The 27,596-nt window shown below is 39.7% G+C and overlaps 1 protein-coding gene across 7 annotated transcripts in view; it reads left to right on the forward strand.

Moving 5' to 3' along the window:
* The window catches only part of ITPR2 (inositol 1,4,5-trisphosphate receptor type 2), a 489,465-nt gene that overhangs the window by 112,394 nt on the left and 349,475 nt on the right, over positions 1–27,596 (forward strand). For all 7 annotated transcript variants that reach the window (XR_009048516.1, XR_009048517.1, XM_057703556.1 and 4 more), the window contains 4 exons: positions 10,948–10,992; positions 22,248–22,399; positions 26,674–26,773; positions 27,286–27,446. Coding sequence is in view for 5 of the 7 variants with exons in the window: in XM_057703556.1 (XP_057559539.1) it covers positions 10,948–10,992; positions 22,248–22,399; positions 26,674–26,773; positions 27,286–27,446 (458 nt within the window). In the remaining 2 variants the exon portion in view is untranslated. The remainder of the gene's footprint in view (positions 1–10,947; positions 10,993–22,247; positions 22,400–26,673; positions 26,774–27,285; positions 27,447–27,596) is intronic.

The following is a 27,596-nucleotide window of genomic DNA, read 5'->3' on the forward strand; positions in this document are numbered from 1 at the left end:
GAGCAGTGTTCTAAGGACTTTCTAGGTGGTGCAGTGGTTAAGAATTACCTGCCAATACAAGGGACACGGGTTCGATCCCTGCTCCAGGAATATCCCACGTGCCACGGAGCAGCTAAGCCTGTGCACCACAACTACTGAGCCTGTGCTCTAGAGCCCGCGAGCCACAACTATTAAGCCCATGTGCCACAACTACTGAAGCCCACGAGCCTAGAGCCCGTGCTCCACAACAAGAGAAGACACTGCAATGAGGAGCCTGTGCACCACAATGAAGAGTAGCCCCCTCTCGCCATGACTAGAAAAAGCCCATGTGCAGCAATGAAGACCCAATGCAGCCAATAAATAAATTAAAAAAAAAAAAAAAAAAAAAAAAAAGAGCAGTGTTCTAAAATAATCTGTGTTCACAGCAAGCCCCAGGGTGGCACTGTTCAATGTGGTAGTCACCAGCCACAAGTTGGCTATTTAAATTAAGATTAATATTCTTTTCTTTAAACAGCTGTTTATTTTTTTTAATTAAAAGTTTTTCATATATATATTTTCTTGGCTGCACCGTGCGGCATGTGGGATCTTAGTTCCCCGACCAGGGATCAAACCTGTGCTGCCTGCCTTGGAAGCATGGAGTCTTAACCACTGGACCACCAGGGATGTCCCTAAAATTAATATTCTTAAAATTAAGCAAAATTAGAAAGACTGGCAGCCTGAGAAGTCATAGAAGCAACTGGAAAATCAAATGGGCTGAGTCACAGATGCCAAGCAAGGGAAGATAGAGTTTCAGCAAGGAGGGTGTGCTACCGAAAAGGTCAGGAACAAAATGTCTTTACAGCATTTGGCAAGAACGTGGCCATCTGTGACTTCACTGAGAGCATTTTTAGTGGAAACCAGGATGCAGCGGGTGGAGGAAGGGATGAGGAAGCCAGGAAGCAGAAGGAAGTTCAGACTGAGTTTGCATATAATGGCTGAGAAGGGGGAGGAACAGAGTCATAAAAGGAGGGTAAGGGTCCTGTTAGACAGATTTTTATAAAGTATTTTTAAAAAAGTAACATGGATGAGCTGTTTTTGGATTAAAGGGAAGGATCTATCAGAGGGCAGAACTTGGCGAAATATTACTCTTTTCCCCCAGCTTTTCCACGCTCAACACACCTATTTGTAGTTTGAAATATTAGTTTAATGTGCTTGAGGCACCCCTGGTAAATTGGATGATGTAATTCTTGAGTTGCCTTTGAGTTTATGGTGTTTATATTGGCCAGTGTGGCAAAGAGAGCCTAGTGTAGTGGGAAGAAAAGTCCCAGGTAGACTGCTCACAATCTCTCTGCCTTTAAGCAAATATTTAACCTCTCTGAACCTCAGTTCCCTTGTGTGTAAAAAAGGTGATAATATATATTATACGGGATTTTTTGGAACTAAAGAATATCTTGTGAATTTTCAGCACCTTGTACATAAAAGATATTCAGTAAGTGTTGCCGCTTCCATTGGGAGGAAGGGGACAGAAAATATGTAGTAGTGTTTATTATCGCCAAGTCCTGCCCTTAAGTTATCTGATTGACATTTCTTTGTCAATCAGATAACTTAAGGGGGAAAAAGTTTAGGGGCTCACCACTGGCTACCTTGTGCCTAGAACAGGGTCTGATATTTAGTTTACATTCAGTAAATACTGAATAGTCTAATGAATGAATCATAGAGACAGTGAGGTTGTAAATCCAATGATTTCACTTTGCAGAAAAGGAAACCCAGACTCAGAGAGGTGACCTGTTTTGTCCAAAGTTAAAAAACAAGATTAATGGTAGTATTCAGGCTGCATGCTACACTTACATTGCTTCATCTGTATCAGTGGTTCTCACTGGAGCATGATCTTGTCCCCACGGGATATTTGGCAATGTCTGGAGACATTTTTATTGTCATGGTTGGGGAGAGGGAGCTGCTGGCATCTAGTGAGTAGAGGCTAGGGATGCAGTTAATCATGCTATAATGCTCAGGACAGACCCCGCAACAAAGAATTATCTGGCCCCAAATGCCAATAGTGCCAATCTTGAGAAACCCTGATCTACGTTATACTGAAATTACATAATCATTTATCGACGGCCTACCAAGTGGAAGCACTATTTTGTTACTGTGAAGACAACAAGGATGATTAACATTTTGTCCTTGTCCTTTAAGAGTTTGCGATCTGGAGGAGAATTAGATTAACTCATCACGGGGACATCTCTTTTGCAGTTGTTTGCAGCATACATAAACATTCGAGATAACTGATTTTGTGCAGTGTTTAAATTATTGACGTCTATTGGTGACCACGATAAATCTCACAGTAAATTTAAAGGGCTGCAACATTGAATCTAAGCACACGTGAGAAAAAACAGCTAAAAGTATCACTTATACATGCACTTCCTAAACATGATACTCTATTTAACCAGTACTTACTGGGTGGCTGAGTTATTCAGAAAAATGTAATAAGCTTATTGTTTGTTTAGAAATGAAAGGAGAAGTAACTAAAGAAAATTAGACCATTTCATGTGATGAAGATTCTGTAGTCTAACTATAAACACAAAACACATAAATTGCAAGCTATTCAAGAATAGCACCATATTTTGTGTCTATTTGTGTGAATTGTGGAGAACATCTAGGAATTATATAAGGTATAACACGGTTTAGATTTTATTCTCTAAATTACTAAAGTGAACCAAGGTTTAGAAATGGGCCCTTATTCAATTTGAATATCTCCAACAGTATTGTCTTAGGGAATTCAAGGTTTATTTTTGAGGAATATGCAGTGCTAGAAACTCATGGACAAAATGTGGAACAAAGTATTTAATTATGAATTAGGTAATAAAGGCATTTGTGACTGCATCAGATAACGCATTACGGTACTGTATTATTAGACTGTCTTCCTATAATGTCAGTTTCTGTGGGCCATACAGGAAATGAGGTGACATGAGGGGAAAGTAAACAGTCATATATTTTTTGCTTTTAATATGCAGCACAGTTGCCAGCACATTTTGCTGTGGATCATTTTCTTGTATTGCCTTATTGGCTCAGGAGAGCTCGCTACCTTGTCTATGGGGGAGAAGGTAAATGTATCTTATGTTGAATAGGATAATGTGAGAACTGCAGTAAACAGTTCTTCTACAGTCATGGGAAGAATTACAGATCAAACACCATAACTTCTGACCTGCTGCATTTTCTTTCTTTGGACGTTATTAAAGCAATAACTTTTGATGATCCTTTCCAAAACAAGATAGAGCAACAAGTGCAAAATAATTTTGTTAAAGATTTTGTAATTGCCCTTTTAAAGACAGCTAGGTTATTTGTTGGTAGATAGGCCAGACTTCCACCAGATGGCAGTAAACACATATTTCCTAACGATACAGTAGTCTTTGGATTTAATTAATTAGCTAACAATGTAGTACTCAAGAACCTGTACATTAGCATTGAATCTTATGCATACTAGGGCTATAGTTTTAAATATCTCAATGTTTAGTTCTCTATCAAATGTACCAATCATAGTATATGAAAAGGGTCTCTCTCTCTGTCTCTCTCTATACACACACACACACATATGTATATATACACACACACACAAAATATTTATATATAATAGAGGAACATACATACCAGACCCTATATACACATATAAATATATATCAAAATAGAAATGATGCCTGGCACATATAAGCATCCAGTAAAGGTTATTTTTCCCTTCTTTTCTAGACCTAACAATCGGAATAATAGGTTGGCTCTGAAATGCCTAGTCATTCAAAAGAGGAATATATAATTATTTACAAATACACATGTCATGATTTTATGACTTCAGTGTTATATGTAATAAAAATTGATCAAAAGACATCTCATTATAAAAAAGTAACTTTTTAATGAAATTGAACAACAATTATGGACTTACAACTTGTGGTCTGCTTCTTGCTATTGTGTTAGAGGGACAGTTGCAGCTGTCTTTAATTTGATAAGTGGTACAACCAGGACTTTCAGTCTCATTTTCTCTCTCTCTCTTTTTAAAATTTTTATCTTTATTTATTGGCTGCATTGGGTCTTTGTTGCTGCACGCAGGCTTTCTCTAGTTGCGGAGAGTGGGGGCTGCTCTTGGTTGCCGTGCACGGGCTTCTCATTGTGGTGGCTTCTCTTATTGCAGAGCTCAGGCTCTAGGCACACTGGCTTCAGTAGCTGGAGCACACAGGCTCAATAGTTGTGGCTCCTCGGGCTCTAGAGCACAGGCTCAGTAGTTGTGGCACATGGACTTAGTTGCTTCGCTGCATGTGGGATCTTCCCAGACCAGGGCTCGAACCTGTGTCACCTGCATTGGCAGGCGGATTCCTAACCACTGCGCCACCAGCGAAATCCAGGACTTTCACTCTCCAGGTGTTCATGATATTACTCTCTCTGCTGCTTTTCTATTCTGACCTGTGACACTCTACCTGACTTCATTCTGATCCTCTTTGACCTCTTAAATGAGGACTCCCTTCAAAGCTTAGTGGTGGCTCTTTGCTCTCTCTCTTCTCTGTTGCTCACTCCCATGGCCCCAGTGGGCCATGACTCTGATCTCCTGTGTCCCACTGCCATTGAAACTCAGTAATCGTATCTAAGATGGAATTGTTTCCCCACAAAGAGTGAATTTTCTTACCTCTGGGTTAAAAACTTGGGAGTCATGATAAACGTTTATTTCCCCTCTCAGTTGATGCATTCAGGTTCTCCAGACTCTGTCTCTGTAAAATCTTTCACCTCCGCTGTCTCCTTTCCATGTCAGCATTGGTGTTGTTGCCGGGGCTCTACCACCTCTTACTTGGACCCTGCACTTGGTTACTTTGCCTCTTTCATCATCTGTCTCTGTCTCCTACTAACTATGTCCAAGTGAGGCTTTTTAACACACTATTTCTGCAACATTTTCCCAGTGATATTCAAAATCTTTCTGAAGATGCAAACCCTTTAGCCTGTGGCAAAAAGCCCCATCAGTGTGGCCTTCCTTCCTACCTTGGATCACACCACCCCTCATTATGGAGGTGAGAGGGAAGTTATATGCTACTGGAACGAAAAGATGTAGCTTTGGAGCCCTCAAACCTGTGCTTCTGAATAGCCCTGCCACTCGCCAGTGGTGTGACTTTGCATGGAATATTTCACTGGATGTGCCCCAGGTGCCTCCTCTGGAAAATGGGGTTAAGGGTCCCTTCCAATAGGATAATTGCATGGGGAAATGAATGAACCTTTAAAAGCATATGAAAAGGATTCCATAAATGACATTTATGGGTCTTCTCTGATCCAGGCTCATTTTCTCACCTATTTGGCATTGGCTTCCCCTGTACTGCCTGTCCTCTTCACTCCCTCTTGCTTCATTTTTTTATTTGCAGTTTTGTTTCATTTAATTTAATTTTTTAACTTTTATTTTATATTGGAGCATAGCTGAGGTACAATGTTCTTTTAGTTTCAGGTGTACAGCCAAGTGATTTAGTTATACATAGACACATATCTATTCTTTTCCCATATAGGTTATTCAGAGTATCGAGTAGAGTTCGCTGTGCTATACAGTAGGTCCTTATCAAGAATCAATTTTATAGGGATAATCTTTCCTTTTCTCCCAGTTATACAGAATCATTCTACCCATGCTTCAAGCCTTTGCTCATCTGCTACCTTCTCCATGAATAATTCTTCTATAAGTTTGCCCACCAGAGATCCCTCCTTCTTCTGACCTATATTATTTATAAATTATTCATTCCTGTCTTGTATCTCTTGTCACATTCTATTTTGTATTACCGCTAACTGGATTCATGTCTTATTTTCCTTCCTAGATTGTAAGGTCCTGTGGTCAGGGACCACATTCTCTTTGTCTTTGCTAAAATACCTTATGCCACCATGCTTTGCCCATTATAGATGCTCTATAAATATTTATTGAGTAAATGATTGAATAGCATATTAGATCTCTCTCTCCAGTGCCAGATTTATAATTTATTTTTTAACATAAGGAAATATTTCCTTTAAAGTCCTGAAAGATTCAGGAACCTCCACATCACTGTGTCTTTTTCCCCCTTCTTTAGACATATATTTTTTTAATTCATCCTTAGTCTAATTACTTAATTACTGTTATTACTATGGTTAGAAAAGGAAGTCAGCAGTATAATTAAGACGTACATTAAAGCATTTATGTATTTGGCCTGTAGTTCATATTGGGGTGAATTTAAGTAGCTGAGGGTGTGTTTGGGTGCCTCCTCCTCCTCCTTCTCCTTCCTCATCTTCCTCTCCTCCTCCTCTTCCTTCTCATTATTAGCACTTTAAAGAATTTGCTGAAGAAATACGTTTATATAAAAAAGACCACATTGCAGCCTGTGAGACACAAGATGAGGCGAAATCCAGCTGGTTGGCACCATCTTTAGTGTTGTTGCCGAAGACATGAGTATATAAAATTTACTGACGTGTAATTAGTAGGATTAGGCTTTAGTCATAGACTTTTCTGACTTTACAGATGAGGACCCTGAGTTCCATGGTGGTTAGGTGACCTTTCCTAAGGCCCATGGTATTTCCTTCCAGACCAGAGTCTGGAATTCAGTTCCTCACACATCCCTCAGGGGCTGAACTGGGTGATCCTAAAAGGGTGAAACGTGTGAAGCCAAGGTTAGAAAGTGACATCGTCTTTAAGGTAGACTATGACCTATGTCTTAAAGGGCATACATGATTCCTGTTTGACTTAGGTATGTTAATTCCTGTTTCTGTACACATTCTAATTATAGATACATCATGGCTTCTAACATGAATTTAATATATTTTACAGTATCTGTAACCAGTTTGTCTAAATGCTTATTGAGTGAAAACTTTGACCATAAGGTATATCTTGGTTAAACATGTTACGTATCTTTTGGATATAATTTAGCTATAATTTTAGTATGTATTTTTTTAATTTAAAATCCGAAAACAAAAAAAAATAAAACAATGATCCTTTTTTTAAAAAGACATTTTATTTTATTTTATTTTTATTTGCCCGCACCACACGACATGTAGGGGTCTTAGTTCCCTGACCAGGAGTCAAACCCGGTCCCCGGCAATGAAAGCCCTGATTCCTAAGCACTGCACCACCAGGGAATTCCCTAAAACAGTGATCCTTGACTAAAATGGCTGAATAAACCCCTTCTGTGCACTATGCTGGAACTTTCATTACTACCAAGGAAAAGTGTGTCTTTTTGAGCTTGATTAATTAGTAGACAGGAGGCTGGTTAATTCACTGTCTTTTTGGCTTTCTACCTTTTATTCTTGGATTCCAAAAACAAGAACAATCCTGTTTCGGAACTGATTCTTTTATTCATAATTCAAGGGAATTCAAGGAGCTTGAGGTATGCATCTCCATAAAAAAGTAAAGTTCAGCCTCAGATCTCCCCAGTTGCTGGCCCAGCACCAACAGGCAACTGTAACTGGATTCCTATTGTATCACCCCTCCCCCACCCCCATTGTCTGTCCACTCTGAAAACGGACAGACTACTGCTGGTGGCTCTTGGACTGGGTTCTGCTTTCCAGCTACTCATCTCATCCCCACACTCGCTTTCTGATTTGTTTAACCATAGTTTAGTTTTGTGTGTTCTTAGATTTCATGTAAATGGATTCATACCGTGTCTGCCTTCTTCAACTTATAATGTTTTATGAAGTCGAGATATAATTGACACATACCATTGTATTAGTTTTAGGTGTACAACAAAATAGATAGAGAGAGAGAGAGAGATAGAAATGATTACCACAGAAATGATTACCACAGTTAATCTTGATAACATCCATCACCACACATGGTTATACATTTTTTTCCTTGTGATGAGTGCTTTTAAGATCTACTCTCTTAGCAACTTTCAAACGTGCGATACAGTATTATTAAATGTAGTCACCATGCTATACATTACATCCCGAGGACTTATTTTCTTATCATTGGATGTTTGTACCTTTTGACCCCCTTCACCGATCTCTCCCACCCCCACCCCTACCTCTGGTAACCACAAATCTGATCTCTGTTTCTGTAAGTTCATTTTCTGGGTTTGTTTGTTTGTTTGTTTCAGATTCCACATGTAAGTGAGGTCATACAGTATGTGCCTATCTCTGGCTGACTTATTTCACTTAACATAACATCCTTAAGGTCCATTCATGCTGTTGCAGATGACAGGATTTCCTCCTTTTTTATGACTGCGTAATAGTCCATGGTATATGCTTTTGAGATCCATCCTTGCTGTGTACATCAGCAGTGCATCACTGTATTACTGGGTAGTACCCCACTGTTTGAATACGCCTTATTTTGTTGATGCCTTCTCCTGTTACATGACATGCACGTTTGTCTAAGCCTAACTTCTGGCTCTAGTTTATGTCCCTACCATTGTTCCCCCCACCTTTCGCATCATCCTCCAATGAATGTGTCTGTTTTGGTTGATTTTCCTGGAATGCAATCACCTCCGCACACACAGTCCTTCCTTCAGCTGAGGAGAGCTTTATTTTCCATTTTCTTTGATGATTGGTGATGTTCCACTTATTTTCTCTTCCTTCTAGTACTCCAGTTGCCCATTAGTTGATACCCCATCCTCTGCTCCTGTGTAACTATTTCTTTTTTCCTGATTTTCATTTCTTTACACCGTTCCTCGATGTTGAAAGATAGCTGTTCAATTTTTATGCTTTGCGTGACTCATTTCCTGTAACACCACCTGTGCTTGCTCCTGCTGTCAACGTGGACTTCAACTTTATGTTTATGTTCTCATTGTTACTGAGCTCCTCCTTAATTTAACTTCTTGTTATATTGTGATTCTTTCTTATATTATTTTATTATTTATCTGATTATTTTTAAATTATACTTTTAGCTGTTCATCTGCTGCTGCCTTCATATAGAGGCAGTGTTTACTTGCACTTTCTTGAATGTGCCAAACCATTTCTTGAACATTTATTTTGTATCATGCTGTAGATAGTATTCAGCAAGACTCTGAGAAATAATTCCCCCATTTTAACGTACTTTTTAATCAGTTCCACGTTGTTTTTTCTTGCTCTCCTCCCTTGTTATCCTCAGACGAGTGAGCTCTGTGCAGAAGCAGGAGGGTTGAGTGGACGGTCTTTTTGTTCCACTTCTTTTTTCTCAATCTCTCACTAAAGCTACAGGGCAGCCTGCAGGGTCCCGGTGAACTTCCCAGTTGCAGCAGGTGTCGACTCTGCATCCCTGGGCTCTCTTGTGGTTGCTTCTCTCCCAGGCTCCTCTGCTATTTCTCCGTTATCACGCAGTGTCATTGCAACCCGCAGCAGGTACCGTTCTTTCTCTTCTCTCTCTTTTTTCAGGCAGCGCTTCTTAGAAAGCCCTCTGCCATCATCTGCTGCCTCCGCTTTCTGCGCATTTGCTTTCTGAGCTTTGTTGTATCTCTCTGGTCATGAGAAGACAGGGAGAGGTAGTGGACAGTGGGTGGCAGGATGGGGCAAACAATTTTCTGCTCCATCTCAAAGCAGCTTCTCAGTGATGGAGAAGCACTTCTGTATAGGTCTTTGGTTGGTATTATTATTATTTTTTTTAAATAAATTAATTTATTTATGTACTGGCTGTGTTGGGTCTTCATTGCTACATGCCAGCTTTCTCTAGTTTTGGCGGGAGGGGCTACTCTTCATTGCAGTGCGCAGGCTTCTCATTGAGGTGGCTTCTCTTGTTGTGGGTCGTGGGCTTTAGAGCGCAGGCTTAGTAGTTGTGGCACATGGGCTTAGTTGCTCCACAGCATGTGGGATCGTCCCAGGCCAGGGCTCGAACCCGTGTCCCCTGCATTGGCAGGTGGATTCTTAACCACTGCACCACCAGGGAAGTCTCTGGTTGGTATTATTTATCTGACTATTTTTATATTCAGATATTTGGGGTCTCTGGGTCAGGGAGCATATAGTGGAACTGCAGCAAGTATCTTCTGAACTGTGTTCACTTGGCCAGTAGCTTGAAGTCAGGCTGAGGTTTGCCATGAAATGACAGCGGGGGAGTTATTGCCTCTCCCCCAGCACTGTTGGCTTTATAATTACTGTCATTGAAGATTTGGGGTTTAGATTGTTTTCAGCCTCCGTCTTCAAAGAGATTGAGAGTGTTTTGCTTTGTTTTTGATTTTTTTCAGCACCTTCATTAATATTTAGTGATAAGTTTGGAGGTGCATTCCTCAGAGCTACTAGCCAAGTGTCGTTCTGAGAAACACTCCTGGCCTTACGTTTTAAATGGTGACTTTCATTACCTGCAGTTGTGTATTGTATACACCAACTGATTCACATTAATAGGATTACATTCAATTGGACAACTTGTTATTTTGAGAAAACACCATATCAACCAGATGTTTTACAAATGATCAGCGAGGATGTCTTTTAAAAACCGTGAAGTCAGGTGGGAGTCAGGGGTTATGGATGGTAACCAGCTGGAAATGTGTGGGACAACATTATGGCATACCCAGGACCCAGGCTTTCTCACTGGAATGACCCCAAAACTCTGCAGTCCAACTCAGAGACCTGTGTTCTTGTTTGTTAGTTTCAATAGTCCTTATGCATTAGCTGTCGTTGCTGATATATAAATTTTCTTTTGCTTGACTTTCTTTTCTTGTGTGTACAGCACATGAAGCATGATCTTGAATCATTATTAAAACTTCCCTTTGGTCTGTTTTTAAAAATCGGTGTCTGCATTATTGGTCAATGGCAGATTTTGTGGTGGGCACAGTGAACTCTCTTGAATGTTTCATAAGAGGTGGTGAGATTGTCAGCTCTCACTTTTTCAGAAATGTCAGTTGTTTGATATAAACAAAGACCGTAAATTTGGCATTTTAACTCTTGTCTCCTGCAACTAGGGTTTGAATGTATTTACTAATAGTTTCTTTCTTAGCCTCTTTTTATGTTAAACTTAGTTAAGTATGCAGTGGTGAACTGGAGTTAAAGATCACTGGTCTTGTTAATGTGCTTTTAATAGCAATTCAAAACTAGTTTTGTTTTTTGTTTTTTTAGCTTAACCCTGATTATCGAGATGCTCAAAATGAAGGAAAAAATGTGGTGAGTAAAATTGATTTTTTCCCGTCAAATACAAGCACATTATATATATTTTATATGAACAAATTGGAAAGTTATTAGAAAATTTGAAGACTTGGGACTCTGAGAGAGAGTCTCTGAGTAGAGGCTGTGGATTGAAGATAAAAAATAAACGATGATATGGCTTAGATTGTAAGATGATCAGTAGTGGGTGTTTAGGGAGATTTCTAGCAACTCGGAGGCCATTTATGAAAGAGCACTGAAAGCAACTGGATATGGGAGGTATGCTGGGTCTAGGAAGAGCATAGAAATTAGGAAGGAGTGGAATTCTGGCATAATATTAAAGTAGGACCACAGAACAACCCTTTTCAATCAAAATAATTTGGGTTCTATATATGGGCAGAAATTGAAGCATGAAAGCAGCTAGATAATTCCTATTTCTGATATTCTGCAGTGTGCTGCCCCCCAAAAAACTCAATCTTAGTTTAAAGCCAGTTTTCATTAAAAATAATTATTATTATTTATCCTGCTCATCCCATCACCATTTGTAAAGAAAATGACTTAATGATGACAACATGATTTAATGCAATAGAAAATTCATAGGGAAAGGGAGTTACTGGCGGGGATGGGGTTGGGGTACGGGTGAAACTGTGTGGTGATGGATGGCAACTAGACTTGTGGTGGTGATCACTTTGTAGTATATAGGATGTCAAATTATAATGCTGGTTATTATAATTAGCCACCTGAAACTTATTAAAAAGTTCAGAAATTCAGGACAATTTGATGTGATCCAAATAAAGCCTGGATGATGGGCTGGATTTCCTTTTTTCCCCTGTGTTTCCTATTAGCATTATCATTTTTATGATTGTTGGTATATTTTTGATTACTCCTGCAGCTGCTGTCCACTGCCCACGGTGTCTGCTGCTTCCTAGTTCTGGTTACTACCTTTTCTGTGTGTGAATCTCAGCAGGGCTGGTTTTCTTTAAAAGCAATTTAGTGAGATATTTTGATATAAAAATAGACACAGTCTATAATACAATTTTGTTAGGAATTTTGCAGTCCCTTTTGGAATGGGTAGGTATTACTACCGCATCACCCAAAATTCTGCTCTTTGATAGAAACTGTTGGAATGTTTCATTAAAATGCTACTGTTTTACATTGGCACACAGATTTGTGTTTTATGAGGATACTGAAATGGGGAAGATGAAAAATAAGAATTTCTGGGCCTGAGTCAATCCTGTTTGACTCCTCTCTGCATATGATTATCATGTTTACAGTAGAAATAAGCTACAGTGTCAGGTCATTGACCCAGTGAAAACTTTAATTTGTGTCAAAATGTCTTTAGATATAGACGTAGGTTTGTTAGATCAATTGAATCTTTTATTTATAATTCAGTTTTATCCCCCCGTGTGGGCTTTTCTCCCCGTGATTTTCAGATAGCTGCCCCAGGATCGTTGGGTTCTTACCTTCCTATGATTTTGGGAGATGCTATCGGTAGCCATGTTTAAAAAGCAAAGTGTGAATCATAGCTTCTTTGGTTCTTCCTATAAGATTGTCGATGGTCTCAGTGGTTTCCAGCCAGAGACCACCAGGAAGATACCCGTTACAAGTGGGGTTTGTAACTCACTGCACGCACACCATGGGGAGCCATGGGGCCTCTCAGTAAGAAGCCTTAGAAGGAAACTGCTATAGGATTTGGGCTTGTGCAGTTGATTTTGGGGAGGATTTAAAGAAGTGGGGCTTTGCTATGGATAGGAATGCTGTTAGGAAGAGGAGGTATTTTATCTATGGGTAAGTCAGGCTAGATCTGTAATTGCTAAAGAAGCAGCAGTCGCTCATAGTTGCTAGAGGAGAGGAACAGGATTGTCCTTTCTTTTTGTGGCTTGGACAACGTTCACAGTCTGTCGGTGTTCAGACATGGTTATGGAGTGATGCTGTTTTGTCTTGATCCATTCTAGTCATGCAGTGGCCTTGCCTGGTGTTGCTGTTTGTGAAATTGTCCGTGTTCATCAGGAGAACACCGTGGCCCAGCTAGAGTGTCAGGCCAGCTCGTAGCAACACCAAGGCCTGGCTCATACACCAGGCCAGCTGTTGGATGTCGGGGACTGCTTTTCTCTTTGTCAAGGTTTATTTTTGTGATATTCTATGTGACTTCCTGAGCGTGGCGTAGAGACAACGCAGCTCTACTGTAGCACCACGATGAACTTGTGTAGCCTCGGACAAGTCAGATACTTTTCCCGAGACTTAGTTGCTGCAGCCGTCTGATAGGATGTGGATGTTTGCCCTACCTCCCTCACCTGCATGCCGTGAGGAAAAAATGCCAACAGACAAATGGAAAACTCTTTGAATAAAAGGTGTTCGTAGGCTAAAAATGTTAAGTTGTTTCTATTAAAAGGGCATCGTATCAAAGCTTCAAATTGTGCAATGGAGTTAAATCTCTGTGCTCATTTCGTTTCGGCTACATACCATTTGGAGATGCTACTGATGATTCTGGGCAGAGCTGAGTGGGAGAATATAGCGAATGAAGATTTATGGAGCAGCACGGAGCATATAAATAAGTAATAAATCCATGGTGAAGTTCACTCTGTGTTAATCAAGCTTTTGGTTAGACTTGCTAGGTTTTTTTCCTTTGTATTCTGAAGTACAGTTTCTTTATCCTCCTGTAAAGGTGAGAAAGAGACTCTCCTGTGTAAGCAGTGTTACTAGCAGTACTTTAATTGCATACAACACAGGTGGGTTTGCTTTTGCTGTAGAATTTTATGACTGGATCTCATCCATCATCTCAGAGACACATCCAGCTGGAGACATTTGATTTCATTTTGTTTCTCTCTAAAACCCCTAGCTTGGAAGTAAATAAAGTGAGACTATGAAACAGAAAAGCTAACAACATGGCTTCTCATTTTATACACCATTTACCGCCTAGCAATAATGATATTAATGTCTGAAAAAGAAAACAGAGGAGCATTTAGAGGGTAGCCTGTGAAAAATGAAATCAGTTTCCCAAAACAGTGCTATCTCACCTCAGATCTGGGTTCCAGTAACGCTGAGTTCACTGTGACCACGCTCATTATTTTCTTTCCTATTTCCCCCATGTTGTCTGTTTAATATCCAGTTAATATTTTTCCTGTAATTTAGAAACCTTTATCAAATGTTGCCTTCCATTTTTGAAGTTTCAAAGGTTAATGGATGGTGCCACTGAAATGAGGTGGAGTGTGTCAGAGCTCCCATTAAGACCCAAATTGCTGTATTTATTCTACAAAGAAGCCTATTATTTCCAGTCTTACAAATGTACGGCATCCGCAGGGACCCTGTAAATATTGGAACTGTATCAAGCCCAGCTGGGAACCTGACAGTCATTAGTTTTTGCTCCGTGAAAGCCTGCATCTTTTCAGATGGCTCTTTGAAGGGGATTTTTTTTTGGAATAACACCACCCATTTTAACATTACCTTATTTATGTGGAATGTGATCTGATTTTCCAGGGAATGTCTGTTGTCTGTGCTGGCGATTCTCAACCTCAGCAGTACGGATATACTGATGTTCGAGCCAGATCATTCTTGGTTGTGGGGGGCTGTCCTTTGCATTGTAGGATGTTTAGCAGCATCTACTCACCGGATACCAGGAGTGGTCTCCCTGTTCTCCTGTTCTTGTTGTGGCAAGTGAAAGTGTTTCTGGAAATTGCCAAATGTCCCCGGGGAGCCAAACTCTCTCCCTTTGAGAACCATCAGTCTTTGTGCAAAAGCATATATTAAACAGAAATGTCCTAGGAAGCACGAAACTTTGCTGAAATGGACTTGAAAATTCTATTCTGTAGAATTTTTCTTTTGGGGGAGGGTAGCAGATTCTGAAAGAAGATCCCCACATTTCTTTGAGTTTTACTATATATTCATCGGTGGCAAGATGATAAAGAAAAGAAAGAAAAAAAGGGTCATATTAGGAATTAGTTTGAGAGTACCTGATTGTTAAGGAACCGTGGCAAGAGACGTGTTTGCAGCTTTAAATGGCAGGGTTGTGTCTGTTACATAAAGTCTGCAGAGAGCCCCAGAGGGTCTGGACCAAAACGCAGATGCCTGCACATCGTTATGCTGTGGTGGCTGCACACAGGTCTGAATCAGCCCTGAAAACGCATACATTATTTCTTACCGAATGTCTCTGGCTCCTCACAGCAGAATAGCAACGTGATGTCTCTGCTGAAAATCTGATGACTCACAAATGAGTCAACAGAGAAGGTGTTACAGGAGGCTCTCTGCTGTGCGCCACGGGCAGGGCCCCGGGGAGCGGGAGAAGCTGGCGAGCCATTAGTATCCTCTCTGGCTTCTCATATGGGATTTTCGACTTGTGTCATCTGAGAGGCTGTGTGCCTTTCCTTCCAGGTGAAAATGCTAGTTTTCTAAAAGCCCGGCAGACTAGGTTAACATTCTGAGGCCCTGCATTCCATAAATTGAGAGTGTTTTGGAGAACGAGCTGATGTTAAATTTAACACCTGTTTAAGCTCTGTTGTACCTTAATGTATTTTGATGATGCAAAGAGGGAGGGCAGTGTGCTTCGGTAATTCTCTGCAGGAAACTAGTGTTTTGGGGCCATTTTTCTTACTTATAAAGAGTTGTGGGTTTATAAAGAAAAGGCACAAGCCCACAATTTTGAACAGAACTGCCTTCATATTATTGAAATATAATATTGATTTTCTTGTGTATTGAAGCTTGATCCATTCATTGAAAAATTGTATACTTATAACTCATTATTCATATTTCATTATTTAAAAATCCCAAGGGGCTGGCTTGAAATTTACTGTCAGCCTGCTTATGATGGCTTGCTAAGCAAATTAACAGAGTACAGGCGATTAATAGCAGAATGCTTAAGACCTCAGCACCATTTTAAAACCCTTCTAAATGTATTGGAAGCTCTTATTCACACATAAACAATTGTTATGCTGTTTATAAATGGAACTTATCTATTCATTAAAGGTTTTTTCCCCCAAGGACCTAAGCAAATTTTGGGGGGATTCAATAGTACATTCCACTTATCCTATGTAATTAAAATGAAGCCACAAGTCTTAAATAGTATGAATAATTTAGAGTGACCTCTTTTAGTTAGCCCTAATAAGTGAGGTTTTTCTGTGGAAAAGACTTTTATTATTCACTGTAAGAGTGTGAAAATAGAGAGGTCTCTGTAGGAGGGCAGTCTCTAGGAATCTGGATCTGCTCTCCTTTTTTAAGTCTAGAAAATTCATTTTATTAGCTTTTCAAAAGGGGGAAAAGGAGAGTGCTTACAGGAGGACTGACTCCACTAAATGAATTCACAAATGACTGACCACAGTGCCAGCTCTCAGTGGCTAAGTAGATCTAAATCCTTGGGTCAGTTAGTGCATTTTCCCTGAAGGAAAATCTATATCAAAAGCTAAATTATGATTAGAAGATTGGTGTGGAGGGGCTCAGGAAATCAGATGACACACATGCCTTTCAGGCTTATGGAATTCTTCCAGGAAGACTGGAATACCTGTTTGCTGCATCTGTGCTGGCCTACGGTGAGAGACTGTCAAACACTTGTTCATTGACTCTCTGTTTATTTAGGTTACCTGCTTATCTTCTGTTCATAAAGCCTTTCTTCAAATATGGTTCAATATAATTGATTAGATTTTATTTTCCTTAGCTAAAATCATATTTTAATTGTGCCTTTCTAGTACAGCTCTTAAACCACTTGTGCTCAAATCCCTTTGTCTACATACTCACAAAAATCCTTTGAGTTTTTTCTACAACTGACTGATTTCATCCATTATTTCTGCGTTCTTATCAATACATTCTGAGGCAGTCTTCCCTCACATGTATTAATAACCCTCATTTTGTTGGTGGTTCTTTCTTTGGGCTGCAATAGCATTGCCAGATACAGAAAAGAGCTCTTTTATAATATTTCTTTGTGACAGTAGCTCTCCTGATCTATTTCTCCCCAAGTTTTCATGTTATAATAAAAAACAAACTTCCTTTTCCTTATTTTAGAATTAGCACCTCCTCTTCCTAAACCTCCCCCCTTCCTCTTTCTCTGCTTTCTTCTTCTTTATAGTGATAATTACCTTCAATTTCAGATGTCACCACCAGTTTTACAGCTGAGAAGGAGTTCATAGTCGCACATGGTATTCTGTGTAAGAGGATTGTGCAGATTGTCTTGGGACCTTCTTGACTCAGTTATTTGGGGTTGGACAGAAGTGTGATTCCTGTGTCACCTTTACATTTCAGAGCCTCCAGGGAAAACTGCTGCTTTGCCATCCATATCTTAGAATAACACCTGGATTTTCACGTTGAGCTGCATGGCAGAGATCAGCGAAACAACACACTTTTTTTTCCCTTCTTTTAGTTTGTTTGTTCATTCGTTCATTCCTTCCCTCCCTCCTCCACTGCCTCCCTGTCTCTCTCATCTTCTTTCCCTCCCCCTCTCTTTTCATTCCTCTCTTCCTTCCTTCAACAGCTTTATTGAGATATAATTCACATACCATAAGAATCCTCCTGTTTAGAACTACAAATCAGTGGTTTGTAGTATATTCACAAAGTAGTGAAACCATAATCACTATGCAGTTTTAGAACATTTTTATCACCCCCAGAAGAAAGCCTGTATCCACTAAGAGCTCCTGGCAACCTGGATCTACTGTCTCTATGAATTTGCTTTTTCTGGACATTTCATAGGTGGACTCATACAATATATGGCCTTTTGTGTCTGGTTCTTTCACTTAGCACGTTGTTTTCAAGGTGCATGAGGTTGGAGCATGTATCTGTGCTTCATTCCTTTTCATGGCCAAGTGATGGTCCCTTTTGTGCATGTACCACATTTTGTTTATCCATCATTTGGATGATGGTTATTTCTACTTTCTGGCTATTATAAATACAGCTGCTGTGAACATTCATGTGCAGGTTTTTGTGTGGTCATATACTTTCATTTCTCTTGGGTGGATACCTAGAATTAGAATTGCTGGTTATATGTTTAACATTTTGAGGAACTGCCAAGCTCTTCTTAAGCGGCCACACCATTTTGTATTCCCCCAGCAATATCTGAGTGTTACAATTTCTCTGCATCTTAACACTTGTTATTGTCAGTGTCTTTGACTATAATCACCCTAGTACGTTTTCCTAATGAGTAATGATGTTGAGCACCTTTGCATGCCCTTCTTGGCCATTTGTATATCTTCTATGGAGAAATGTCTAGTCATGTCCTTTGCTCAATTTTTAATTGGGTTACTTGTCTTTACAACTATTGAGTTGTAAGTGTTTTTTATATATTCAGGACACAAGTGCTTATCAGATATATAATTTACAACTATTTTCTCTCACGACTGTGGGTTTTTTTTAATAGACACCTTTTTTTTTTTAGAGCATTTTAGATCCATAGCAAAATCCAGTAGAAGGTACAGAGGAGTCCCACATACCCCTGCATGCATACAAGTATAGCCTACTATCAACATTCTGCACCAGAGTGGTACATTTGTTATACTGGTAAACCTGCTGTGATACATCATCATCACCCAAAGTCCATAGTTTACCTTAGGGTTCACTCTTGGTGTTGTACCTTCTATCCGTTCGACAAAAGTATAATGATATGTATCCACCATTATAACATCATATGGAATAGTTACACTGCCTTATTGTTTTTCTGATTCATCCATCCCTGCCCCATCCCTGGCAGTATATTCACAGAATATATATATATATATATATATATATATATATATATATATATATATAATTTATTTATTTTATTTTTTATTTATTGGCTGCATTTTTATTTATTGGCTGCATTGAGTCTTTGTTGCTACACATGGGCTTTCTGTAGTTGCAGAGAGTGGGGGCTACTCTTCATTGCAGTGCATGGGCTTCTCATTGCCATGGCTTCTCTTGTTGTGGAGCACAGGCTCTAGGCGCACGGGCTTCAGTAGTTGCGGTGCGTGGGCTCAATAGTTGTGGCTCGTGGACTCTAGAGTGCAGGCTCAGTAGTTGTGGCACATGGGCTTAGTTGCTCCGTGCCATGTGGGATCTTCCCGGACCAGGGCTCGAACCCGTGTCCCCTGAATTGGCAGGCGGATTTGTAACCACTGTGCCACCAGGGGAACCCCACAGTATATTTTTATTGTGTTCATAATTTTCCTTTTTCCAAATATCATATTTGGAATCACACAGTATGTAGCTTTTTCACATTGGCTTCTTTCACTTTGCATTGAAGGTTTCTTTATGCCTTTTCATAACTTGATAGCTCATTTATTTTTAGTGCTGAATAGCATTCCATTGTTTGGATGTTCCGCAGTTTATTTATCCACTCACCTACAGAAAGATTTCTTGGTTGCCTACTGTGCATGTTTTTGTGTGGACACAGCTTTTCAGTTCGTTTGTGTAAATAATAAGGAGCGTGATTGCTGAATCATATGTTATAGAGTGTGTTTTGTTTTGTGTAAAACCTCTGAACTGTCTTCCAAAGCTGTACTGTTTTGCATTCCCACCAGCAGTGAATGAGAGTTCATGTTGCTCCACATCCTCATCAGCATTTGATGTTGTCAGTGTTTTAGATTTTGGCTGTTCAGTAGATGTATATGGTAACTCATTGTTTCGAGTGATATCTCATTAGAGAATTTGCTAGTCCCGAGTGACATTTGATGTTGAGCATCTTTTCATGTATATATTTACCACCTGTATGTCTTCTTTGGCGAGGTGTCTGTTTAGGTCTTTTGCCCATTTAAAAATTGGCAATTGTTGAATTTTAGGAGTTCTTTGTATATTTTGAATACAAATCTTTTGCAAATATTTTCTCCCAGTCTGTGGTTTATCTTCTCATTTTTTTGACAGTGTCTTTCACAGAGCAGAAGAAACTTGTTTTCATGGAAACCAGTTTATCAGTTATGTCTTTCATGGAATTTGGCTTTGGTGTTGTATTTTTCTTGCAAACTCTTATTTTTCTTCTAGTGTCCACACTCATCTCCCTTTTCTTTTCCTTCCCTTATTCCCACCTTCTCATTCCATCTATTTCTCTTTCTTTAGACTCTTACTGTCAACCTCCCGTGAGAACTGAAATACAGGAAAGAAACAAAACTGTACAAAGGCTGTCTAAATTTCAGTGGGGAATAATTAAAGACCAATGTTTTCAAGACCCAAAGGAATACATTCCAAGTAATAGAATTTCACTTGACCAGCTGCTGCCAGAGATTTATTTGGGAAGAAGTCTTTTTAGCTCACGGATGATATATAAAGATCCTTCCTGAGCTTGAGATTCCGTGAGCCTAAGGTATTATGTTCCCCAGGCAGCCTTCCTTCCCAACTTATTTGTCTGGCCAGATTACTCTTATTGGGTTATTTAAAGACATTTAGGTTTTCTAATCTCAGGCTGTGACAGTGTTTTTGCGTTTCAAAGAATTTTGTCTTCAGTTCACAGATTTCCATGCCCTTATTGCAGATCACTGTGAAATGGGTCTCCTCACCCATGAGAATTTTTTCAGAAGACTCGAAGAAGGTTCTCAGCCATGAGCTCATGCCTGCCCTTTGAGGAGTGACTCATTATTCAATGCTTGAGGGCTGCAGGCCAGGCCTCTGGCTTAGGTTAATTTGGATTGAGGTGTGGCTAGTTGAATTTGGGGTTGAGCATTCACTATAGCACCCACTGCTCCCCTCTCCTTCCTCTTCTTTTCCCCTTTTTATTCCCTCCTCCTCACCACCTTTCCCTCTTTCTCCTCTGGTCCTCCCCTCCTCTCCATCCTCTTTCCCTCTCTCCTTCCCTCATTGTTCATCTCCTGTAGATAATGGCAATCATCTCTTTGTTTAAAGGAAATAATGCTCATCTTCCTTCTTCTTAAATTTTTGTTGTAAAATTAGTTGAGAACAATCAAGGGAATGGTTTTGGTATTGTGAGGAGTTTTGTATAGATTCAAAACTGTGGTTTGCTTACTGCTTTTGCATTTCCTTCTTTCCTATTTCTCTACACTCCCTTCTAATGTATAGTAACTTAAGTATACCTTTTTCTGATGAATGAACATAGCTCATATTTACTGATAAGAAACAAGTCTTATGAGGGTCAAACCACCTGGGGAGAGTTTGCTAGACCCCTATCTTCATTTAAGTCTGAACTTAGATCTCTGCAGAAAACTTATAAATCAAAGATGACAAGAGCTACTAGGTGCTGCTGGGCTATGTGAGATTTAGCAGATAACAATCCTGCTTCTTCTTAAGAACGCTAGCGGTTCCTCTGCCCACTCTCAGTTCAGTGGTGCTACCAATTTGTGCACCATTTACAGAAGATGCCAGCATGAAATTGCAAGGGTTTACTGTTCCAAGGGCAATGATTTTCCCAGTCTTGGGATGGAGCTTCAAGTGAATGTTTTGGAATGATCAGATGTAGTATTTCATTGTCATGGCAGCCTTTAAAGAAATGCCTGTCTTTGGATATGGATGGCTTTTATTTGCCTTTGAGCATCCCTTCCTGCCTCTATTTTCTTTCAATTTCCTGTGATGGTACAATGACAATCTTTCTCCCTCATTTTCAAATTTAATTTGCTTTAATAATTATGTGTGAGTAATTATATTTATGTACTTTATTACCAAGCTTACATTACATTTGCTGTATCATGTTTTGGTTTTCTTACACATCAGATTCTTCCATGGGACATTGGAACTTGGGGAGGTTCAAGTGAAAATATACAATCATCAGTCTTGTGTTGTTCTCTGCTTAAAATTGTAGGTGTGTGCTGGAGATACTGACTGTTTTACGGCATCATGAAAGCTTCTATTCCATTTGATTTCACTTTTTATCCATTATGGTATATTCTGGAGTCTAATGGAACAAGCCGATGAACTGAATGGGAATGTTGCTGTTGATTCCTCTTTGTTCCAAGTTAATATCCTGATGGTGTTTTGGGAATTAGGCAGGAACTCTGAAACACTTCCATGCCTGCTCTGTAATTTATGAAATCTTGATGATCCAACACACTGCTTCTTCTCTGTGTTGTTTTAATGTGGTTGGTCAAAATTACTAACGTGAAAATAGCTTTAATACCAGGGAAGGACCATAACTGTAGTGACTGTTAGTGGCTTGATAATTTGCCTAGATCAAGTCACCCTTCCAGAGTGTATGACTTATCACTGTTGATAATAATTACCTGAAAGGCTGTTAAGCCTGACCAGCTCTTTCTGGATGGTATGAACTAGACATCATTATAATCCAATGAAGAAATAAATGCAGATTTAAAACATCTTCCAATTAATTGGAAAGTTTAGTAAGAGACCTATAAAAGTAAAAAAACCTTGTACCTCCTCAACAGAGAGATGGAGATCTTCCAACTTCGAAGAAGAAACGCCAGGCAGGGGAGAAGATCATGTACACTTTGGTCTCAGTCCCGCATGGAAATGACATTGCGTCCCTTTTTGAACTGGATGCCACAACTCTTCAGAGGGCAGACTGCCTGGTTCCAAGGTAAAAGAAAATATGGTTAAACAATAATGTTTCTTTGAAGAATTTAACTGGTAGGTAAGGAATTAAAATCATAATGTTAATATTTTTGTGATATCAGGAGAGCAAGAGTAAGTGAAGAACAGGAGTGTAAAGAATCATGCCTCTTTTGTGAGTATATTAATGCAGTCTGTTTTATTCTTAAAATAATTAAAATGTGCAGGACAAAAGAAATTCCAAAAAATTCATAAGAATCATTCATTCATATTACTCGTATGGTTTCTAAAATGAAAAATAATCTAGAAGCATTTCCATAAACACTTATGGAATTTTTATTAGGTCAAACTCCAGATTTCATTCATTCATTCATTCATTTATCCATTTGTTCATTTATTTAGTCATTCAGTCAACAAGTCTTTATTGAACATCGATTATATTCCAGGCTTTGCCCTTGGCGTTGAGAAGACAGCCATGAGCAAACTGGTTATGTACTTAAATTCAAATGGGAGAGAGAGGCAATAAACAAATAAACATAAGATATAAGGTCAGGTAATAAAAATGCTTTGAAGAAAAATTGAAGAGTATAGAGAGTTCTATTATGAGGCCTTTCTGATTTAGGACATTTGAGAAAAGATCTGAATGATTTGAAGGATCAAGTCCTCTCCATCTGGGAGAAGTGCTTCAAGCAGTAGGAACATGAAATGGAAAAATCTTGAAATTTACTAGGTATGCTGAAGGACCAGCTAAGGGACCAGGGGAAGAGAGATTGTTAGGGAGGGAGTCAGAATTTAATGAAAGAGAGTATTTTACATCCTTTTGCTTGGATTCGATTATTTTAATTAAGATTTTTTTTGCCTACAGTGGTCTACTTGCCAACAACAGCACTATGATGCAATCTCTAGATGCATAGAGGAGTGTTGCCCATATTATTAGGTCTGGTGGAGTGGTTCTAAATTGTCCTTGATCTAGCATGATTGTCCTTGGCCTTGGACAGATGGCAGCAGTTAGGCTGAAGGTACCTGCTCAAAATGCAGACATTATTGTGTAGGTTACTTTCAGGGAAGGTAAAAAGTTGCTGTACTAACACTGCTGAGAAGCTCTGCTCTTTGGGCTTCCTGGGCTGTTCATGGCTGTTGTCATTCATGAGAAATGTAGCCACACCACCCTGATGCGCCCGATTTTGTCTGATCTTGGAAGCTAAGCACGGTCGGACCTGCTTAGTACTTGGATGGGAGAAATGTAGCTGAATCCTGGACTTATATGAACATCTTTCACTCTGTTGTACCAATAGAAGCCTGTAGAGATCCCCTCTGAAGCTTTGACCTGATGCTGGTCTTTGACCTTCTCTTCTTTGACCTTCTCTTTTAACTCAGCAAAAATAGAGTCCTTTTTGAACTCTAACCAAAAAGTTTGCTTAGGGAAATGATATAAAGTTCTTACTCTAATGTGTCTAGGCCCTGAGCCTCACTCTATTCCTATTCAGAACTGCTGCAGCCCTTCTCAGTATAGAACAGAAGTTTGTATTAATATATATTCATTTGTAAGTAATTGTTTTAGTGCTAACACTAATTAACACAAAAAGTAACTACTATTATAACTCTGGAGCGCTTGCTGTGCTAAGCGCTATATCAGGTTCTTTATAAATGTCTTATTAAGTGCTGACAGCAACTCTTACAGATCAGGAACTAAAGACAGAGCAGTGCTTTTTAGTTGGCTCTAAGTTGGAATCACCTGGGCAGCGTTGCACCCTCTCCATGCTCTGGCCACACCAAGACCAGTGAAATCAGAGTCTTGGAGGTAGGATGCAGGCTTTATGTTTAAAAATCGGCACCCAGGTGATTCCGGTGCAGGGTCAAACTTGATATTGTACTCTGTAATCAATGCTTCATAAACTTTATATGATAGTCTGTAATCAACACTGGTCACACTTTACTGTGTACTGAATCACCTGGGGATCTGATGGCAGGGCAGATTCTGATCCACTTGGTCTAGGGTGGGGTCTGAGGTCTGCATTTCTAACAGGCCCTCAGGCAATGCTGATGTTCCTGGTGTTTGGACCTGAGGTATCGAGGGCTTAGAGCAATGGTTCTCAGTCTTTGCTGCACATTGGAACACCTGGGGATCTTTAAAAAATACTGATGCCTCCTTTTACTCCTAGACATCCTGGTTTAAATAGTGTGGGGTGCAACCAGGGCAATAGGATTGTGGAAGCTTCCCGGGTGATTCTAACGTGTGGCCAGGTTGGGGAACCACTGGCATGGTGTGATTTGGCTGATTGGCCGGGGTCAAGCTCATGCAGTGGAATTTGATCCAGGAGTGTGTGAACTCCAAGTCTACACTCTTAACCACTATGGTACTATGCCTTCATATTCTAGACACTCCGATTATATCAGTGTTTTAACAGCGGATTTATGTGGTGTAGTTTCTAAAGAGTTATTCATTTCCACAATTCTTGGAAATTGCAAATTCTTGTGCTCAAAGCGTAGTCTAGTTTGGAACCCAGCCGTCTAGGTTGACTCCATCAGCATCTATAGAAAGTACAGGGGTAGGAATACGGGGAACAGTGCAGAGCTGAATAAACGATGGCCCCACGTTCCAGATGTGTACGATATCAATACAGTGGGGAGGAAAACTGAGTCCAAACGACATCTGCTGTGTAACTCCATGTGGAGGATAAGCGGTAATACCACGAGGTGTTTCAGGATTGGACCCTCACTGATTATTTGGACAAGGATTGGACCTTTGTTGTTTTAGATTTTTGAAACTCAGTCTCTATTTTATCTGGTTTTGTGAATGAGAAGAATCACGATGTTTGAGAATGAATCTCTTTCCCTGAAGTCCTTGCTGCTTTATTTATTTGATTTTCTCTTTTTGGCCTTAATGCTTTCTGCCTCATGTTATATGATTTATTTGTCTTATCTTTCCTACTGAACTTTTAGCAATTTGAAGGCAGAGAACTTAACACTATGGCTTTCTTTCTTTTTTTTTTTTTTGATTTTTTTTTTTTAATTTTTTTTTTGGGGGTACACCAAGTTCAATCATCTGTTTTTATACACATATCCCCGTATTCCCTCCCTTCCTTGACTCCCCCCCATCGATATGGCTTTCTTTTAATAGACACTTTATCCATTTTGTTAAAGACATGATGATAATAAAAGATTCATTAAAAATGATAATATTTGAGTTGGATGAAGCTCTAGCTGTTCTTTCTTATACACTCTCTCCCAGTTCACATATAGTTGGTTCGTATTATTTCTGGTACATGATTTAGCAAATACTGACCCATTGCTCCTAAGGGAAATAGAGAGTTAGGTTCCTGCAAGCCTCTGGGCACAATATTTTTGTCAATTGGTCAATACTCAATCTTGTTTTATATGTTTTTGTTTAAAGACACCATATTTAATATATATCGTTGATTTATTAGCATTGAATGCACGACTGTCAGTGCTACAACTGGTGCCTGAGTGAAGCTTCTCTAACGAGTTATTTTCTCTTGTAATGCACCTCACAGCCTTGCTCTATAGGAGCACAAGACAGCACTTCAGCACTATGCTTAGACTGTTTTAAACAATGAGTTCACCAACAATAGACAGTGAAAAACAGGGCACTAAACAGACCGCAAAAAGACACGTTGACAGCATGAGAGCAGAAACACGAAGGAAGAGCATCGCCTTGTTTAGCCTCGCTGGGATGTGAGTGTCAGGGAATCAAGTTTATTGTCACTGTGTGCATGTCTGAGAATGACTCCCAGAGCTGCCTAAGTATTGATCTGGGGGTTACAGATAAATTTTTGTGAGGTACGGCATCTCTGATTAATGAGGATTGACTGCACTATATACTTTTACGTGCAGGTGATTAAACCATAAAAGGGACTACAGTCGGACAGTGGTTTTAACTCAGATGGTTACACAGTCCATGCTTCTGACTTTAGTATGCATCAGAATTGCCTGGAAAGGCTGGTAAAATACTCACTGTTGGACCTCACCCTCGGAGTTTCCGATTCAGTGGACTGGGATGAAGCCTCGGAATTTGCATTTCTAGCTAGTTCTCAGGTGATGCTGATGCTTCTGGTTCAGGGACCAGATTTTGAGAACCACTGGTCTAGGTAATAATACTGAATGCTTTGAAATAGCCTATAGTTCAGATTTTCCCCTTAAACCAGACTGATCTACACTTCAGTCAGTTACCAGTCTAAAATATATTTGTATTCACAGCATATGTGAAACTGGTAAATATGGTTAATATGTAAGTGTGCTAATTTTGTATAATCTGTTTTTTTAATATTGTTTTGCTTTTAGGAACTCATACGTTCGGTTAAGACATTTATGTACGAACACATGGGTAACCAGTACTAGCATCCCCATAGACACAGATGAAGAGAGGCCTGTTATGTTGAAGGTAAATGTTGCTGAGAATGGTTTACTTTTCAGCCAGATGTTGTGTGAATAGGATTAGGGGGTGACTGACGTGTTCTTACAATTAAGCTTCACCAGTATTAGAGATTATTGCAATTCATGTCATCAAGCACTCATGCCCACCAGTTGCTTTAGGTAGCTGAACTTAGAGGCTTGACTGCAGCAGGGCTGTGATACAGGAAGATGCACCAGAGATACCAAAAGAGTGGGAGCAACATATAGAAAGGGAAGAAGATTCCAGGAGGGCATTTTCCCTCCTCTGTTGAAACTGAAGCAAAGAGCAAGTGTGAAAGGTATACATTTCTAGTTGGGCTTTGGGAACAAGGCAGGAAATGGACACGGGCAATCTGTGTCCCTACAGGCTTTCATAGTGGATGATGCATTATCTACTCCTATTTTGTATCTCTTAAACGGTACTGAGATGTGTTAGTAATTGAAGAATATTGCATAGTTATTTAGTAAAGCAACTAATCTTAATGCAAAAACACATTGCAGATCGGAACTTGCCAAACGAAAGAAGATAAAGAAGCTTTTGCCATTGTGTCTGTCCCGCTGTCTGAGGTCCGAGACTTAGACTTCGCCAATGATGCAAATAAAGTGCTAGCGACCACAGTTAAAAAGCTGGAAAATGGCACAATAACTCAGAATGAAAGGAGGTTAGTAACTTGCTAAAATGACTTGTGAATCCTCAAGAGTCAGCTGTCAAGTCTTGCAGTAGACCTCAGGTGAACGAAAGACTCTAAGGGAGTGTGTAGAATGGTCTCCACAGCAGCACGGCTGCTTCTGAATGAGCAGAACCCAGTGAG

The sequence above is a fragment of the Hippopotamus amphibius genome, chromosome 12, assembly GCF_030028045.1.
Source record: "Hippopotamus amphibius kiboko isolate mHipAmp2 chromosome 12, mHipAmp2.hap2, whole genome shotgun sequence".
NCBI classification, from domain to species: Eukaryota; Metazoa; Chordata; class Mammalia; order Artiodactyla; family Hippopotamidae; genus Hippopotamus; species Hippopotamus amphibius.